Genomic DNA, 19767 nt, shown 5'->3' on the forward strand with positions numbered 1-19767 from the left:
GGAACTTAGTACTTGTTTGGCTCGTAGGGATGCTTATGAGGATGCTGCAGGTCCCAGCGCTGGCACTCTGTGCCCGACTCAGTGTGATCCACAAAGCCCCGATAGTCCTCGCCATTACATGACACACATACAGCTGCAAGGGAAGGACAGAGAGTCGCTATCCGTCATGAGGAATAAGTCTCACCCATCACCTTGACCAGAAGGGTGGGCTCATCTGTAAAAGTGCTGTGCATGAGCAAACACCCAAAGATACCAAACAGACATGGCTGGACATGGAGCAAACCCTGAGTAGGCACCAGACAAAGCCAGACAACATGAGCACCTCCTCCCTCCTTCCCATTCTCTCTCTCTCTTTCACTCTGTGTGTGTGTGTGTGTGTGTGTGAGAGAGAGAGAGAGAGAGAAGACGCAAGATAACTCCAGACATTGAGCAAGCATGAGCAGACACCAAACAACACTGAGCAAGACCAAGCTTACAAGAGCCAATATGACCAGACAAGAGAGGACACCAGCACATGCAGATAACAGTCAGCACTAGATCACATGAAGACACATGCACAGACATCACACAGACACATGGAGATGGGAGGAGACACCAGACAATGCCAGAAACTAGACATCAGAGATGAACAGGCTCTAGTAGTTTTGCACAGTACTTGACTCCGATGAACAGATGCACTTTGTTTTGAAGTCTGCAATATTTATACTACAAGCAGCAAGACTAGTTTTCAAAGATGACATTCATCAGTGTGTACAATATAGAAAAGCAGATTAAAAATAATTGTACACACAACCACTGCAGACAGGTGCTGGCCCATGGAATAGGTCGTCCTGGCTCACAGGGGTTTTTTTTTGGGGGGCGGTCAGCTCAGCCCCCTCTTTCTAAACAGGGAGCTACACCTTTTTCTTCCTTCAGAAGTAAAACTGAGCTTGCCTCTCACTACTAGGTCTAAGCCCTCTGCAAGAGCTTTCAATCCATGCCCATATGGCAGCGATGAGAGTCTAGAAGGGGAGAACAGTGCCTTTCCCTTGTAACCAGGAAACTGTTTCCATTACTGATTCTGAGGGACCAACATGGCCCCATCCACTGGCCAGAAAAGGAGCTGCTGCTTCAGTGCTTGATTTTCTCTTCTCTCCCCATTCCCTTTTTCTTTTGCTTCATGTCTATTAGACTGTAGGCAGGGACAGTCTTATCTTTCAACATATTTACAGCACTTGCCAAACTTTAGATGATGATGATGATAGGACCTGACTTTTTTCTGATCTGAAAGGCTACTAAGGGTGCAATCCTATTGTGATGATTGTAAGCCTCCAAATTTGGAGACTTCTGGTCATCCTATGCAGGGTGGGAGGAATGGCAGACACAATTTTCACCTCCCTGTTCTCCCGCTCCGCATTTTTGCTAGATGAGTGTTTTTGCCTGAAGTATCTTGGAGGAGGAGAGAAGGAGGCTGAAGAGGCCTCAGGACAGCTCCTATCCTGGCCCCTCCAGTCTCCTCCCTCCCCATCCACTGAAATGCCCCCTTTTCCAAGATCGCTTTTCCAACCTTGGAGAGGCAGCTGGCACAGTTATTTTCCTTGCCAGCTCGGGGGGGGGGGGGGAGTGAGTCAGAGCTCCAATTCCCAGCTCTGAGGTCAGAGCGCTGTCTCTGACCTTGGGTCTGGGAATCTGAAATATCCTATTGCCCCACAGATGCTGTCTGGGGCCATAGGATCGTTCCCTAAATTGCATCTAGGTTCCAACGATGGCAGAACATTGGGCTCAGTAATACTATTGCTTCCAGTGGCATTCAGTCCTGGAGAGATTTGGAAGTAAAACAGTACAACAGTGCAAACATATATATGTGGATAACTGTTATTTCATGAATGATTATGTGCTATTACATGGGATACTCATACACTGCGATTGGTCAACATGTCACCTGTAGGTCTCTCAAATCAATCTACGCACCATTTTCACATTTCTTGATGCCACAGCTTTGATATCGGACAGTAGGATCAGTTGTGTAGCACCAGGGACCTCCCTCGTCTCCATCTGGATTCCGGCAGTAATTTTCTTCCACTCCAGTATATTCCGATACAGGATACCTTATGAGATACAGAGAGGAGACCAGCAGGCTCAAGTAAATGCTCCACGCTGAAATTACCCCATTAGCTATTGAAGTAGAATTCTCTGCAAAGTCAGTCCTCCAGTTACTTAACCAGAAACCATAGATTCTGAAACCAGAACTAATTGTACCAGTTATCCCAAATTAGCATAAACTAGCGTGCTTATTTCATTTTGGTGGGAATTATGTTTAACTTTGTATCCTGCTTTTCAGCTCCCTCGAAAAATTCTTTGTTTCATTTGGGAAGTGGTGTGTGTGTGTGTGTGTGTTGGGGGATGATTGTTTTGTGGCCTTTTCCTTCCCTTGTTCAGTCGTTAAGTCATGTCTGACTCTTCGTGACCCCATGGACCATAGCACGCCAGGCCTTCCTGTCCTCTGTTCTCTCCCAGAGTGTGCTCAAGTTCATATTTATTGCATCAGTGATGCTATCTAGCCATCTCATCCTCTGCTGTCCCCTTCTCCTTTTGCCTTCAATCTTTCCCAGCATCAGGGTCTTTTCCAGTGACTTTTCTCTTCGCATTACGTGGCCAAAATATTTGAGCTTCAGCTTCAGTATCAGTCCTTCCAATGAGCACTCAGGGTTGATTTCCTTTCGGATGGACTGATTCGACCTCCTTGCAGTCCAGGGGACTCGTAAGAGTCTTCTCCAGCACCACAGCTCGAAAGCATCAATTCTTCGGCACTCAGCCTTCCTTATAGTTCAGCTCTCACAGCCATACGTTGCTACTGGGAAAACCATAGCTTTGATTATACGAACCTTTGTTGGCAAGGTGATATCTCTGCTTCTTACTATGCTGTCTAGGTTTGCCATAGCTTTCCTAACAAGGAGCAAGCATCTTTTAATTTCATGGCTACAGTCACAGTCTGTGGTGATTTCCTTCCCTTTGTTGTTCAGTCGTTAAGTCGTGTCCGACTCTTCATGACCCCATGGACCATAGCACGCCAGGCCTTCCTGTCCTGCGCTCTCTCCCAGAGCGTGCTCAAGTCCATATTCATTGCATCAGTGATGCTGTCTAGCCATCTCATCCTCTGCCGTCCCCTTCTCCTTTTGCCTTCAGTCTTTCCCAGCATCAGGGTCTTTTCCAGAGAGTTTTCTCTTCGCATTAGGTGGCCAAAATATTTGAGCTTCAGCTTCAGTATTTGTCCTTCCAATGAGAAGTCAGGGTTGATTTCCTTTAGAATGGACTGATTTGACCTCCTTGCAGTCCAGGGGACTCGTAAGAGTCTTCTCCAGCACCACAGTTCGAAAGCATCAATTCTTCGGCGCTTAGCCTTCCTTATAGTCCAGCTCTCACAGCCATACATTACTACTGGGAAAACCATAGCTTTGATTAGACGGACCTTTGTCGGCAAGGTGATGTCTCTGCTTCTTACTATGCTGTCTAGTTTGCCATAGCTTTCCTCCCAAGGAGCAAGCGTCTTTTAATTTCATGGCTACAGTCACCGTCTGCGGTGATCTTGGAGCCCAAGAAAATAAAATCTGTCACTGCTTCCATTTCTTCCCTTTCTATATGCCAGGAAGTGATGGGGCCAGATGCCATGTTCTTAGTTTTGTTAATGTTGAGTTTCAAACCAGCTTTTGCACTCTCCTCTTCCACCCTCAACAAGAGGCTCTTTAGATCCTCTTCGCTTTCTGCCATTAGGGTGGTATCATCTGCGTATCTGAGGTTGTTGATAATTCTCCTGGCAATCTTAATTCCGACCTGTGATTCATCCAACCCGGCGTTTCTCATGATTTACTCTGCATATAAGTTAAATAAGCAGGGTGACAATATGCAGCCTTGTCGTACTCCTTTCCCAATTTTGAACCAATCAGTTGTTCCATGTCCGGTTCTAACTGTTGCTTCTTGACCCTCATACAGGTTTCTCAGGAGACAGGTAAGGTGGTCTGGTACCCCCATCTCTTTCAGAATTTGCCACAGTTTGTTATGATCCACACAATCAAAGACTTTAGCGTAGTCAATGAAGCAGAAATAGACGTTTTTCTGGAATTCTCTTGCTTTCTCCATGATGCAGCGAATGTTGGTGATTTGATCGCTAGTTCCTCTGCCTCTTCGAAACCAAGCTTGTACTTCCGGTAGTTCTCGGTTCGCGTACTGCTGAAGCCTAGCTTGTAGGATTTTGAGCATTACCTTGCTGGCATGTGAAATGAGCGCAATTGTGCGGTAGTTTGAACACTCTTTGGCGTTGCCCTTCTTTGGAATTGGAATGTAAACTGATCTTTTCCAGTCTTGTGGCCACTGTTGAGTGTTCCAAATTTGTTGGCATATTGAGTGCAGCACTTTAACAGCATCATCTTTTAGGATTTTAAATAGCTCAGCTGGAATACTGTCATCTCCGCTAGCTTTGTTGTTAGTAATGCTTCCTAAGGCCCACTTGACTTCACTCTCTAGGATGTCCAGCTCATGTTCAGTGACCGCACTATCATGGCTATCAGGGACATTCAGATCTTTCCTGTATAGTTCTTCTGTGTATTCTTTCCACCTCTTCTTAATCTCATCTGCTTCTGTTAGGTCCCTGCCTTCTTTGTCCTTTATCATGCCCATCTTTGCACAAAACGTTCCCTTGAGATCTCTGATTTTCTTGAAGAGATCTCTAATTTTTCCCAATCTGTTGTTTTCCTCGATTTCTTTGCATTGTTCATTTAAGAAGGCCTTCCTGTCTCTCCTTGCTATTCACTGGAACTCTGCATTCAGTTGGATATATCTTCCCCTTTCTCCCTTGCTTTTCGCTTCCCTTCTTTCCTCAGCTACTTGTAAAGCCTCATCAGACAGCCACTTTGCTTTCTTGCATTTCATTTTCTTTGGGATGGATTTAGTTGCTGTCTCTTGAACAGTGTTACGGACCTCCGTCCATAGTTCCTCAGGCACTCTGTCTATCAGGTCTAATCCCTGAAATCTATTCCTCACCTCCACTGTATATTCATAAGGGATATGATTTAGGTCATACCTGAATGGTTTAGTGGTTTTCCCTACGTTCTTCAATTTAAGCCGAAAGTTTGCAACAAGAAGCTCATGATCTGAGCCACAGTCAGCTCCAGGTCTTGCTTTTACGGACTGTATAGAGCTTCTCCGTCTTTGGCTGCAAAGTACATAATCAATCTGATTTTGATATTGACCATCTGGTGATGTCCATGTGTAGAGTCGCCTCTTGTGGTGTTGGAAAAGAGTGTTTGCTATGATCAGCGTGTTCTCTTGGCAAAACTCTATTAGCCTTTGTCCTGCTTCATTTTGTACACCAAGGCCATGCTTACCTGTTATCCCAGCTATTTCTTGACTTCCTACTTTAGCATTCCAATCCCCTATGATGAAGAGGACATCTTTTTTTGGTGTTAGTTCTAGAAGGTGTTGTAGGTCTTCATAGAACTGATCAACCTCAGCTTCTTCGGCCTCAGTGGTTGGGGCATAGACCTGAATTACTGTGATGTTGAATGGTTTGCCTTGGATTCGTACTGAGATCATTCTATCGTTTTTGAGATTGTACCCCAGTACTGCTTTTCCCACCCTTTTGTTGACTATGAGTGCTACTCCATTTCTTCTAAGGGATGCTTGCCCACAGTAGTAGATATGATGGTCACCTGAATTAAATTCGCCCATGCTTGTCCATTTTAGTTCACTGATTCCCAAGATGTCGATGTTCAATCTTGCCACCTCATGTTTGACCACCTCCAGCTTACCTTGATTCATTGATCTGACATTCCAGGTTCCTAAACAATATTGTTCTTTACAGCATCGGACTTTCTTTTCACCACCAGACACATCCACAGCTGAGTGTCCTTTCGGCTTTGGCCCAGCGGCTTCACTCTTCCTGGCACTACTTGGAAATACCCTCTGCTCTTCCCCAGTAGTATATTGGACACCTTCCGACCTGAGGGGCTCATCTTCCGGCGTCATCTCTTTTAGCCTTGTGATATGTTCCATGGGGTTTTCTTGGCAAGAATACTGGAGTAGGTTGCCATTTCCTTCTCCAGTGGACCACATTTTGTCAGAACTCTCTGCCATGACCTGTCCGTCTTGGGTGGTCCTGCACGGCATAGCTTATGGCTTCACTGAGTTATGCAAGCCCCTTCGCCACAACAAGGCAGTGATCCATGAAGGGGCTTCCTTCCCTATCCTACCCCAAAAACTGGAGTGCTGGAGGGGAAGGAGTTTGATCAAGGGAAATGGTATCAGGTGTCATGGGGAATGGCAGAAGCTGTGCACAATGAAAATGTTCGCCCCCAAACCATTTCGGGCTGTATCTACACCACAGTTACTTGTCTTGTTCCTTTTTTGCTTGTTTCATTTCCATTTGTGCTTCATTCCCCTAGGGTGTTCTTGTGCTGCTCTTTGTGCTTTTGCAGTCCACATGCAAAAAATACTTGGGTGGAAATACAGGAATGCTTGGGTAGGCACCCCAGCCTGCCACATAGAATGGCAGGCAAGCTGGAATGCTCACATTCAAGTAGATCCACTCTCTGGCTTATCATTCCTAGTAACAACTTTTCACAGAATGATGTTCCTTGCAACAGCTCTCCAGACATCACAAGAAGCATTGCAGGGAACTTACAGAGTAATCCTATGTGTATTGACTCAGAAGCCAGTCTCGTTGTGTTCAATGTTGCTAACTTCCAGGTAGTGTGCATAGGTGTGAAGGTTTGAGGCCTACAGAGGCAAGGAACAAGGTCAAGCCTAGAGGCCTGGAGGGTTTTTTTGTTGGGAGGGGACATCCCTGGGTGGAGTAGTTTCATTTCCCCAGTTAAGTTTCAGTTTCATTTCCCCAGTTAAGTTTAATTTCTTCAGGTTTGAAGCAGTACTTTAAGTTTTAGGGGAGAAGGATATAAAAACAGAGAGTCAGAAAAACCGAAGGAGTAAGAGCAGAGTTGGGGAGAGCCTGAAGAGGGGGCATGAAGAAACAGTCTGGAGAAGTCTAAGGACAGCTAGGGTAAAGGAACTTGTGTTTTACAACTTTTATTTTCTCTTAATGCCTTTTGTATCACTCAGCTCTACTGTGTAAATACCTTTAGCTGTGATTTGCTTGCTTTAATTTATCAATAATCTGTTGTGGTTAAACCCTGTGTCTAGAGTGTTAATCACCCCATGTCCACAGCCTGGCAAGAGATCCTTAAGGAGTTGCTCATGGGGTCCAGGTCAATAGGGGAACCCTGACAATAGGATTGCAGCCTTAGTATCTCTTTATGGTGGGATGCACTTACCTATGTTCTGGGTTATATGCTAGAAAAACACTCAGAGATATACCCAGGTAAAGAAACATACCCATGATCTGTAGGAATCGTATACTTACATGAAAGTGCTGGCATAATATCCTAATGGGAGACATATCCTGAAGAAGGATGGACTCCTCTTTCCTCAGTTGTAGTCTCTCTTGAATAGTCACCTGGATGATGGTTCTACTTTCTCAGAATTTTCAGCCATGGGCATCCACTACTCTACTTGCTCACCTAATGCCCACACTGTACTTTATTTTATTTTACTGTATTTTATTTTATTTTATTTTAGGGATTTATACACAAACCTTCAACAAGTTCCTAACACAGCTTGCAAAGACTTACATATGATCATGAGGAAACTTCACCTGCCAGCGTTGACAGGTTTTCCCCTTTTCAGTCACCGCCTTGGTCCCCCTGTAGTCTGCTCCATTTCCCATAATGCAATCCTTTATATAACCTGCGGAGGGGAGAGGTGACAACTGAGGCCAACACCTACAAATTTCAAGCAAGACGGCACAGGACATCTGAGTATAGTAGTCATTTGTGACTGGATTTGGGGAGTATACATTCCAGACAGGGTGACAAGAGACAGTCCTGTCCTGTCCTCCTGAGACTGAGAGAAGGAGAAAGTGGAATTTGGCAATCTTTTTTCAGCACGGGTTCTAATAGTATCTGAATTACCACTGACCAACAGTTTCCTCAGGAGTCAGACAGGAAAAGTGGAGTAGTCTTTTTGAACCAGCCAACCAACCCTGGCAACAGAATGACACACTTTATGAAAGAGTGTTCTTTTATCTGATAATAGAATTCTATTCTCTGCTTAACTATAAACTATTTTGACATCTCCTATATACTATTAATTTCATAGTGAACACACACACACACACACACACTACTGTGTGTTGAATGGACCTGATATTCCACTCTGTTAATCTGGATATCCAGGCTGGGCTGCTGAGAGGATTTATAGACCCCAGAAGAAACATGAGTCTCCCTCCCCACCCTGCAAACATATGCTCTAGCAGCTAGAGATTCTTAATAACCAATATAACTCTCGGCATCTGCCTGAGCGCCAGCCTGCTCCTTGCTGCCCAAGGTATCCCTCCTGACTCAGACCTGCCCAGGGAAAGAGGGGGGTAACCGGCAATTAGTCCTGGGCCTCTGAGAAGTAACAGGTCCCCAGCATCAGCTCCTGTGTATACTGTTTCCATCCTTGCATGCAAGAATTCTTGCACATGGTCCCACAGCTTCGTACACACATGCATGGGTCCTTGTAGGGGCTAAGCAGCAGCAGGGCCACCAACATCATCCCTGCCTCAGGCCTCATAAACCTCTGGGTGGCTCAGTCCTCACTTGCTCAGCTCACTGCTCTTTACCAACACTTCACCCAAATCATTGCACTGGAGGTAGTTTTGCGTTTTCCAAATTTCACAACTCTCATTCTCGTGAATATTCCATCGGACCTCAGCCCTTTCCAACTTATGATTCTGTGTAGATTTGGCTCTAGTCAGTTCCTGAGGGGAAACCATGTTAGAATCAAACTATGTGTGATGTGGGAGATCCATGAGCAGATTTTCTGATGTCTTTTTTTAATGCTTGAAAGCAGTTGAGGGCAGAGGACAGGAACTGGCTTAAAGCTGCAGTGCTGTGGGAGGGGGTGTCACTTTAACCCTTTCCCCAGTACTGTTTCCCAGATCAAAATTTCTCTCTCTCTCTCTCTCTCTGCCCTAATGGGGAAAGGACAGGTATCTGTATTGTGCCTTGTCTTTTTACCTCATGAAAGCCAATTGTAGCTGTGGGGGGATAAACGAGGAAAGGATGAAACAACAGCCCAGCATAACTGCGTAGAGCCAATCCCAACACACACACACGCACACACACACCTGCTTTAAATGCTTAAAAGGCGCAATCCTATGCATGTTTAGATGGAAACAAGGCCTAAAACTCCCAGCATGGTTGGCTGAGGCATGCTGGGGTTTGTAGGCCTTTTTTCTAGACATGCATAGGATTGCACCTTTAAGTATTTAAAGAAGGTAGGGTGTGTATGCGGGCAGGGAGGGGGATTTGCTCCTGGCAGTTATTCTTTAAATGTTTAGAAAAGATGTTTGCTGTTCCAGACAGAAGGCTGAACTGTGATCAGTTCTCAGACAAAATTATTTTGAGTCCTGTGGCACCTGAAAGACAGAAGATTTATTGTAGCATATGCTTTTGTACACTAGAGTCCACTTCATCAGTTGCATGATTTGCAGTTGCCAGACACATATATTGTTATTGCCAGCTATTCCTGGTCATACCTTCCTTAAGGGAGACTGCTAGTTAATGCCCCAAAATGGCCCATGGGCATTGTCTCAATAGCCAGGAAATTGTTGGATCTTCCTTGACTATTCTGAATAGTGTAGGTACCATACTTCTCCTCCTCCCCTCCCCTTACCTACAGGGGTGTGTGTGTGTGTGTTTGTGTGTGTGTGTCTAATAGGATAATAATCATTGTTTAAACAGATTAACATGGAGATAGAGCCAGCTTTGACCTAGAAGGTTGAAAGCATATGGCAGTGCAGAGGAGATTCTCCGGAGATCTGATGAGGATTTGCTACCGGTAGGAGTGCTTATGCCATTTGCCTCTACCTACACCCTACTTCAGGAGTGGGCAACCTGCAGCCCTCGCCCTAATTTCATGCAGCTCTCAGCCTAATTTCAAAAGTCCTCTGCATTTGATCTGTTCAGACCTTTGGCAAGAACAATTTGTCCTTTCTGTGGCAGTCTGCTGGGCAGGAAGGAAGAGGGGGAGAGAGAAAAGGGGGTGGCAGAGAGAAATGAGTGTCAGAAAGAGAAAAGGGGTAATCCACTGACCTTTGGCTCTGCCCTCTGCTGACTCTGGCCCCGTTCACCACCATCATATGGCCCCTGACAGACTACCCAGCCCTTGACCGAAAAAAAAAGCTTGCCTGCCCTTACTCTACTTGTATATTTTCAAACAAACCCAAATATTAGAAAACTCCACAAGCCTCCGGTGAGCTCTCCTTCCAAAGGAAACCACCCCTGGGTAACAGGCTGAAACTTCTGTCCCCTCAGGGAAATGAGGAGTGCATAACAATATATATTATATATGTAGATACACATGGATCACTGCCTTGTTGCGGCGAAGGGGCTTGCGTAACTCAGTGAAGCCATAAGCTATGCCGTGCAGGGCCACCCAAGACGGACAGGTCATGGCAGAGAGTTCTGACAAAATGTGGTCCACTGGAGAAGGAAATGGAAACCCACTCCAGTATTCTTGCCAAGAAAACCCCATGGAACGTATCACAAGGCTAAAAGATATGACGCCAGAAGATGAGCCCCTCAGGTCGGAAGGTGTCCAATATGCTACTGGGGAAGAGCAGAGGGTATTTCCAAGTAGCGCCAGAAAGAGTGAAGCGGCTGGGCCAAACCCGAAAGGACACTCAGCTGTGGATGTGTCTGGTGGTGAAAAGAAAATCCGATGCTGTAAAGAACAATATTGTTTAGGAACCTGGAATGTCAGATCAATGAATCAAGGTAAGCTGGAGGTGGTCAAACATGAGATGGCAAGATTGAACATCGACATCTTGGGAATCAGCGAACTAAAATGGACAGGCATGGGCGAATTTAATTCAGGTGACCATCATATCTACTATTGTGGGCAAGAATCCCTTAGAAGAAATGGAGTAGCACTCATAGTCAACAAAAGGGTGGGAAAAGCAGTACTGGGGTACAATCTTAAAAATGATAGAATGATCTCAGTACGAATCCAAGGCAAACCATTCAACATCACAGTAATTCAAGTCTATGCCCCAACCACTGAGGCCGAAGAAGCTGAGGTTGATCGGTTCTATGAAGACCTACAACACCTTCTAGAACTAACACCAAAAAAAGACGTCCTCTTCATCATAGGGGATTGGAATGCTAAAGTAGGAAGTCAAGAAATCACCGGGATAACAGGCAGGCATGGCCTTGGTGTACAAAATGAAGCAGGACAAAAGCTAATAGAGTTTTGCCAAGAGAACATGCTGATCATAGCAAACACTCTTTTCCAACAGCACAAGAGGCGACTCTACACATGGACGTCACCAGATGGTCAATATCGAAATCAGATTGATTATGTCCTTTGCAGCCAAAGATGGAGAAGCTCCATACAGTCAGTAAAAACAAGACCTGGAGCTGACTGTGGCTCAGATCATGAGCTGCTTCTTGCAAAATTTCGGCTTAAATTGAAGAACGTCGGGAAAACCACTAAACCGTTCAGGTATGACCTAAATCATATCCCTGATGAATATACAGTGGAGGTGAGGAATAGATTTCAGGGATTAGACCTGATAGACAGAGTGCCTGAGGAACTATGGACGGAGGTCCGTAACATTGTTCAGGAGGCAGCAACTCAATCCATCCCAAAGAAAAAGAAATGCAAGAAAGCAAAGTGGCTGTCTGATGAGGCTTTACAAGTAGCTGAGGAAAGAAGGGAAGCGAAAAGCAAGGGAGAAAGGGGAAGATATACCCAACTGAACGCAGAGTTCCAGAGAATAGCAAGGAGAGACAAGAAGGCCTTCTTAAATGAACAATGCAAAGAAATCGAGGAAAACAACAGAATGGGAAAGACTAGAGATCTCTTCAAGAAAATTGGAGATCTCAAGGGAACGTTTTGTGCAAAGACGGGCATGATAAAGGACAAAGAAGGCAGGGACCTAACAGAAGCAGATGAGATTAAGAAGAGGTGGCAAGAATACACAGAAGAACTATACAGGAAAGATCTGAATGTCCCTGATGGCCATGATAGTGCGGTCACTGAACTTGAGCCGGACATCCTCGAGAGTGAAGTCAAGTGGGCCTTAGGAAGCATTAGTAACAACAAAGCTAGCGGAGATGACAGTATTCCAGCCGAGCTATTTAAAATCCTAAAAGATGATGCTGTTAAAGTGCTGCATTCAATATGTCAACAAATCTGGAACACTCAACAGTGGCCACAAGACTGGAAAAGGTCAGTTTACATTCCAATTCCAAAGAAGGGCAACGCCAAAGAGTGTTCAAACTACCGCACAATTGCGCTCATTTCACATGCCAGCAAGGTGATGCTCAAAATCCTACAAGCTAGGCTTCAGCAGTATGCGAACCGAGAACTACCGGAAGTACAAGCTGGGTTTCGAAGAGGCAGAGGAACTAGAGATCAAATCGCCAACATTCGCTGCATCATGGAGAAAGCAAGAGAATTCCAGAAAAACGTCTATTTCTGCTTCATTGACTACGCTAAAGCCTTTGATTGTGTGGATCACAACAAACTGTGGCAAATTCTTAAAGTGATGGGAGTACCAGACCACCTTACCTGTCTCCTGAGAAACCTGTACGAGGGTCAAGAAGCAACAGTAAGAACCAGACATGGAACAACCGAGTGGTTCAAAATTGGGAAAGGAGTACGACAAGGCTGCATATTGTCACCCTGCTTATTTAACTTATATGCAGAGTACATCATGAGAAATGCCGGGTTGGATGAATCAGAGGTCGGAATTAAGATTGCCGGGAGAATTATCAACAACCTCCGATATGCAGACGATACCACCCTAATGGCAGAAAGCGAAGAGGATCTAAAGAGCCTCTTGTTGAGGGTGAAAGAGGAGAGTGCAAAAGCTGGTTTGAAACTCAACATTAAAAAAACGAAGATCATGGCATCTGGCCCCATCACTTCCTGGCATATAGAAGGGGAAGAAATGGAAGCAGTGACAGATTTTACTTTCTTGGGCTCCAAGATCACCGCAGACGGTGACTGTAGCCCTGAAATTAAAAGACGCTTGCTCCTTGGGAGGAAAGCTGTGGCAAACCTAGACAGCATAGTAAGAAGCAGAGACATCACCTTGCCGACAAAGGTCCGTCTAATCAAAGCTATGGTTTTCCCAGTAGTAATGTATGGCTGTGAGAGCTGGACTATAAGGAAGGCTGAGCGCCGAAGAATTGATGCTTTCGAACTGTGGTGCTGGAGAAGACTCTTACGAGTCCCCTGGACTGCAAGGAGGTCAAATCAGTCCATCCTAAAGGAAATCAACCCTGAGTGCTCATTGGAAGGACAGATACTGAAGCTGAAGCTCCAATATTTTGGCCACCTAATGCGAAGAGAAAACTCCCTGGAAAAGACCCTGATGCTGGGAAAGACTGAAGGCAAAAGGAGAAGGGGACGGCAGAGGATGAGATGGCTAGATAGCATCACGGATGCAATGAATATGAACTTGAGCACGCTCCGGGAGAGAGCGCAGGACAGGAAGGCCTGGCGTGCTATGGTCCATGGGGTCACGAAGAGTCGGACATGACTGAACGACTGAACAACAACAAGATACACAGGCAGACAAGTGTAGGAACAGAGAAAAACACAGAAACAGTGGGCCCAGAGGCCATGAAATGCAAGAGGCACAATCCAAGACATATCTACATAAACCTCAAATGCATACAACACTCTGATGGGCTGACTAGGCCATGTCATGTGGTCAGCTTGATGACAGGTGGTCTTCCACGTAGCTTTGTCATGTGGCTCCCCTGCATGGTGGGCGCCTTATGCTAGTGTCTCCCTTGCACCTCCCTTGGCAGCTCTGGACCCAGGCAGGCATTTCTGCATAGCTTCCATCCCACCATGCCAGAGGAGGCCCTGAGATGCGTTTGTCTGTATTTCCCTCTCTCTTGCCTTACATCAGCCTTTCCCAACCTGGTGCCTTTCTGCTGTGTTGGACTACAACTCCCAGCATGCCCCTGCCAGCCATGCATAGCCCTACATGCATTGCCTTGTCTATCTAAATTCCTCTTCCTTCCAGAGCTTGAGACATCCATCCTACCTTTCTTCTGGTAGAGATCATAGTGGACATTCCTCTGCAACTGGGTGCCTGGTGAATGCTGGGACAGGTGCAGCAGCTGGCATCCTTGACTCCGCAAGTTGTAATTAAAAGCTCTGGTGGAGCAACACACACACCAATGGCATCAGCCTCATTAGCATTTGCCCTAAGAAAGCCTCACCTTCTCCCACATGCCGCCGACGTGCTTCAGGCCAACAGCCAAGCTCACTCCTCACATCCATGCAGGGGTTCTCTATCACAGAGCCATTTTTTGCCCTATCTAGGCCATGACTTCTTCCCACCATACAAAAGAATCCTATTTATTTCCCTGGCTCCTACTTGCCATTATTGTTTGCATCCTCCTGTCTTATCTCACCTCTGCTAATCATAATTACCATTTGTACAGAGAGTTTCAGCATCTTTATATCTCAGTTAATCCTGTTGTTAATAATGGAATAACAGTCCATTTTATTCCCATACTGCATCTGTGTGTGCATGCGCTGAAGCTGATAGCACTTTCCCAAAGGCTACCTAATGAGCTCACGCTAGAGGCAAGATATGAACTTCCTAGCTCACCGCTCAGTCTCTTACAGCACAATCATATATGTGTCTAATCAGAAGTCCCATTGAGTTCATTGGGGCTTGGGTGAATGAGTATAGGATTGTGGCCTTAGCCTTTGTGCTCCACTATGGTATCCAGATGTGCACCTGCACTTTATATGGTTGGTGCATGGAGGGGGTGGGAAAGAGCATGTGCTGGCTCCGGGTCTTTGAAGGCCGTTGGGCAAGACACTCTCAATGCACCTTGTCCCTCAGTGAGTCAACCTTCTCACCACCATTGCGCCTTATCCTGTTCCTTGTCATTGCGACCCCTTGCTTGCTTGGCAGGCAGGGAGCCAGTGACCAAATCGGCGGGGGCATCGGCTGCTCCTCCTCCTCACCACCACCATTGTCGGGCCAGAGTGACAGGCAGGTAAACAAGCTCTTGTCACTGAGCCCTTGGCAGGTGCCTGACCATGCCTATCTTTGACGCCAGCCCTGCCTCCAAGGCACAACCTCCCCTCCAAGACACACATTAAAAATCTGAGTTCAGCTGAACTACAGGTCTCTTTACCACCGAGAATGGGATGCAGAATACTCAGCCTATAGCATGTGGCTCAGTAGACAGGACTGTAATGGCATCACGTAAACAGAAGGCATGATACTACTTCCCCTCCCATGCAGTCCTCTCCTCCACACATAGGGGCTTGTGGTCACACAACATTGTCCGTATATGTACACATTCAAGAGTCATAATGTGGAGCAGCATGCACATTCAAGGTGTGCACTCGTAGTGCTGGTAGAGTACATGCCTTACACGCACAAGGTCCCAAGTTAACCCTCTCAGCATCTTCCGTTAAAGGATCTTAGGCAGCAAGGCTAGAACAGACCTCTCCTGGCGAAACTGATGTTTGAAACCTGATGGCTTTAAGTCATCCTTGGTGCTGGGGAGACCTAGGAGAAACCCTTCCTGAAGCCTTAGAGGGCTGCTGCTGCTTAGTGGAGAGTACCAGGCTGGATAAGCCAATGGTCCGATTCAGTGCAGGCAGGTCCATATGTTCATCCCTGTATGGTCCTGCAGCGGACAATCACAGCTCATGTGCCCAGGGCTATTTATTTATTATTGCATGGTATTTATTATTATATTTATGTCCCGCCTATTTTCCTCTTGCAAGGAACCCAAGTGGCTTACATGATCTTCCTCCTCTCCTTTTCATCCTCACAACAACCCTTCAAGGTAGGGTAGGCTGAGAGTCAGTGACTGGCCCAAAGTCACCCAGTGAGCTTCATGGCCAAATGGGGACTAGCACCCGGATCTCCCAAGTTCCAGTCCAGCACTCTAACCATTGCACCACACTGGCGCTCTCCTTACTTTCTCCTTACCTGCAGTCCAGCAATGTCGCACATTGCCGCGCACACTCCTCCACCCGCGTAGGCCTCTCTCGATGCTCAAGGGACAAATGCGTCAGCTGAGTAGCTTTTAGCCTATGGAAGCCATTAAGTGGAGAACGCTGGCCTGGAACGCCATAGAAAATATAAGTCACCCTAGTTCCCTGCAAAGGAACCAGTTACCAACCAGCAACACAAATTCTGGGCCACAATCCAAAGAACCACATAGGAACATAGGAAGCTGCCTTCTACTGAGTCAGACCTTTGGTCCATCTAGCCCAGTATTATCAATGCTGACTGGCAGGGGTCTCCAGAGATTCAGGCAGGGGTTTTCCAGCCCTAACTGGAGATGGCGGGGATTGAACCTGGGACCTTCTGCATGCAAAGCAGGGGCTGTACCACTTAGCCATGGCCCCTCCCACCTAGCTATTTGTTTGTGACAAATGAGCAGTCTGTAATACCAAAGGAATGGGGGACAGGGCTGTAGTTCAATGGTAGAGTCTATGCCTTGCATGCAAAAGGTCGCAGGTTCAGTCCCCAGTAAGGTTCTAAAAGATTCCTATCTGAATCATAAGAACGTAAGAAGAGCCCTGCTGGATCAGACCACAGGTCCATCTAGTCCAGCATTCTGTTCACACAGTGGCCAACAGCTGCCCACGGGAAACCCACAAGCCGGACAGGAGTGACTTGGTGTAAGGCAGCTTCCTAGGTACCTATGACAATCAAACAGACAGATTGTGGTTCAGACAAAAATGTCAGAAGCCCCTCTGAGTGTATACAGGCCTGTAGGCATGCCTAATGGAACTCTCTGGGCATTGCCATGTAAAAGTAAATGAAAGCTTGACAAGCCACAAAGAAATCGCTCTTAAAGCACATTCAGCATTTCCAGTATCCGCAGCCCAGACATATACTGTGTTTTATCCACGCAGCAGATAGGGACCGGTACGAACTATGCACATTGGGGTTCCCATGCTGAGTGTGCAGGTGTTCCAGAGGAAGAGGTACCTGCCTCATGCGCCTGGTCACACCCTATACACTAGGAGTCTCCGCTATAAAATGGCTGCCATAGGGGCATAGCAATTCACAAAATATTGGGAGGTGAGCATGTTGGGAGGTTCTTCATACAAAAGAACAGAAAGAATGATCCAGGACCAATAGCAAGGGTAGATGTGGTTGGGCACCTGCCAAGGGCTCACACTTCAGCAGGGGCCCACTGACAAGAGCCCCCTGGAGTTACTCCTCTTCCTCAATACTGCAACCTGCTTGTTCACCTGCTTCTCACTCTTGCCCAAACAATGGCGGTTGTGAGAAGGAGTAGTAATAGATGCTACTGCCTACTCACTCACTGGCTCTCTGTCTGTCTAGAAAGCAAGTGGTAGCAACGATGAGAAAGAGCAATAGCAGCTGGTGACAATGGTGGTGAGAGGGTTGACTCACTGAGGGAGAGAACCCACTGAGGGTATCTTGCCCAAGGGCCCTCAAAAACCTGGAGCTGACACTGGCAGGGACTCACAAAGAGACAGGTATAAACACTCCAAAATGTTTCAGTAAAAGCAGTCTGCTGGTAGTTTGTTTGTTTTTTTAAAGGAAAGGAAAAAGAAAAAAGTGACAAATGTATTGATTTAATCATTTTATTATTTAAAACAGTTCTTGGCTGCCTTTCAGAGCAAGGAGCCCTTCCAAGGCAGAAGACTTTAGTGCAGCTACATAATTCTTGCCATTTTTAAGGTGTGAGACAGCAAACATTGCTCTTAATAAAAATTAAGAGATAAATTAATTAATTTATTAATATGAGATAAAACAAACAGACCAAATGAAGCACTGATGAGAGATGCATTTGGAATAACTCTCGTGTTCAACTGCACGAGAGTTATTCCAAATGCTTGTGCCTGAGGCTTTTTGTTTTTTCCTGACCAGAGCTCTATCTATGCATTTAACAGCTGCATGCCAGGCAGATATTTACCAGGTGTAGCTTTTTTCCCAGTATAGAGATGCAGTGATGGGGAAACCCTGCATCTGCTGCTAAATTTTAGCTTGTCACACAGCTATTACAGGCACAGAGCCTTGGTCAAGCAAAAGGTGGCAACCCTCGCTTGAGAATATGTGGCAGGGGAGCTGAAAAAAGCAGGGTTCAGGCAGGGTCCCTGTGCCTTTCACAGCTGCATGACAGACATTCAACAGCGTAAGCATTTCCTAGCAGTGAGCCAAAAAGCTTCACCTCCTGAATGTCTGTCACAGCCTCTTGAGCCTTAAGAACATAGGAAGATGCCATGTCCCCTACCTGGAGATGGCGGGGAATGGATCCGGGACCTTCTGCATACAAAGCATGTGCTCTGCCACTGAGCTCTGGCACCTCTACTAAAACCTTGCCAGGAGAGAGGTAGTACCCATGCACTGGAGGCTTGTAGTGGAGGCTGGTGACTCCTATGTCAGTGGGGCAGTGAACCTACTCTGGGTTTCAGTCAGAACTGTAAAGGAACTATCCACAATGCTGAACCCTCTCCCCCAAATGGGTTCAGTACCTTGGCTAGCTCCTTTAGAGTGCTGACTGGTTCTGACTGAAACCCAGAGCAGATTCTCCACCCCACTGACATAGGAGCCATCAGCCTCCACCGGAGGCATGACATCGCTTCTCACTTGCTTATTTAGGGCCCTGTGGCAAGTGCAAGAACTGGAGAGCAAAAGTGGTGGTGGCGGATAACTGCTGTTCCCAACTCTGATCGCGCCACAGCAGTATCGAAATGGGAGTGCCGCTTCCTTACCCAGTTGACCTCTAGGTTTCCCCTGCCTAGGCATCTCAGTGCAGAAGGCTTCAGAGGGCAGCAACACTGAAGGACCAAAGGGAAGGGATTCACCTGGGGGCAGCTGCTGAGCCTCAGAAAGGGGGTGTTCTCACCTGTGCTGAAGGAAAAGAGCCCCAGGAGCAGCACAGCTGTGGCCTGCATGACTGTCTCTTCGGCAGCAGCAACGTTCCCAGCTTGGCCAGGCAGATATGCCTGCTGAGTTGTGCGTACAGGAATATCCTAGCAGGAAGTAACATTTGGAGCCCCCTGGCCCTGCTGGCCAAATATTTACCTAGAGCTCACGTGTGTCAGCAATGAATCTACAAAGAAAGGAGGGAGAGCTTCAGGAGTTTGGGGTCCACTTGCACATAGGGCCCATTTATAGTGGGTGGGCACCTACAAGGGGTATCTCTGCACTTTTCCTTGACCATCCCTTTCTTCAAACCGTGAGTTCGCCCCTTCCCCAAGCCCCAGCGGACTGACACAAAAAGCTAAAGCAAGTTTTAATCAAACAGTGTGATGCAAAAGCAAGTTAGGCAATTGCTCCAAACCAGTTCAAGCTGGTCCTGGACCAAGAGCCTTCCCCTTCCTGGAAGTGGTCTGACAGCTACTACCACCCCATGTTCTTATAAACTAGTGCCGTGCCGAAAATTTCTCCCAATGTTTTTGACCGTACGCATTCAATTTGGTAGAAAAGAAATTGCTTTTGAAAAGAAATCCAAAAGAGAAGAACATTTCTGAGTTTTCATGGGCTAGGTTTGGGGTTGTTGTGCTTATCTTACTTAGGATGTGGCCAGGGAGTGTCCACGAGTGTCTTGTCTTTCATTCTACAGACATCTGTCCAGCAGCCTGTAGCTTCCTTGGCTTGCTGCACTTCAATTAAAGCCCAAGGGAAGACATCATGAGGTAGTTCCTCCC

At 46.5% G+C, this 19767-nt stretch overlaps 1 protein-coding gene across 2 annotated transcripts in view; it reads right to left on the bottom strand.

The window, feature by feature from the left end:
- MST1 (macrophage stimulating 1) overlaps positions 1–19078 on the bottom strand; it is a 35139-nt gene extending 16061 nt beyond the window's left edge. For both annotated transcript variants that reach the window (XM_084839615.1, XM_084839614.1), the window contains exons 1-6: positions 18963–19078; positions 16061–16193; positions 14141–14253; positions 7659–7773; positions 1951–2087; positions 13–133 (exon numbers count right to left, since the gene is read on the bottom strand). In XM_084839615.1, the coding sequence (XP_084695741.1) occupies positions 13–133; positions 1951–2087; positions 7659–7773; positions 14141–14253; positions 16061–16193; positions 18963–19011 (668 nt within the window). In that variant the 5' untranslated portion in view covers positions 19012–19078. The remainder of the gene's footprint in view (positions 1–12; positions 134–1950; positions 2088–7658; positions 7774–14140; positions 14254–16060; positions 16194–18962) is intronic.
- Positions 19079–19767: the final 689 nt, after the last annotated feature.

The sequence above is a fragment of the Heloderma suspectum genome, chromosome 2, assembly GCF_057233095.1.
Source record: "Heloderma suspectum isolate Gila_16-S chromosome 2, 16-S_ref, whole genome shotgun sequence".
Lineage (NCBI taxonomy): Eukaryota > Metazoa > Chordata > Lepidosauria > Squamata > Helodermatidae > Heloderma > Heloderma suspectum.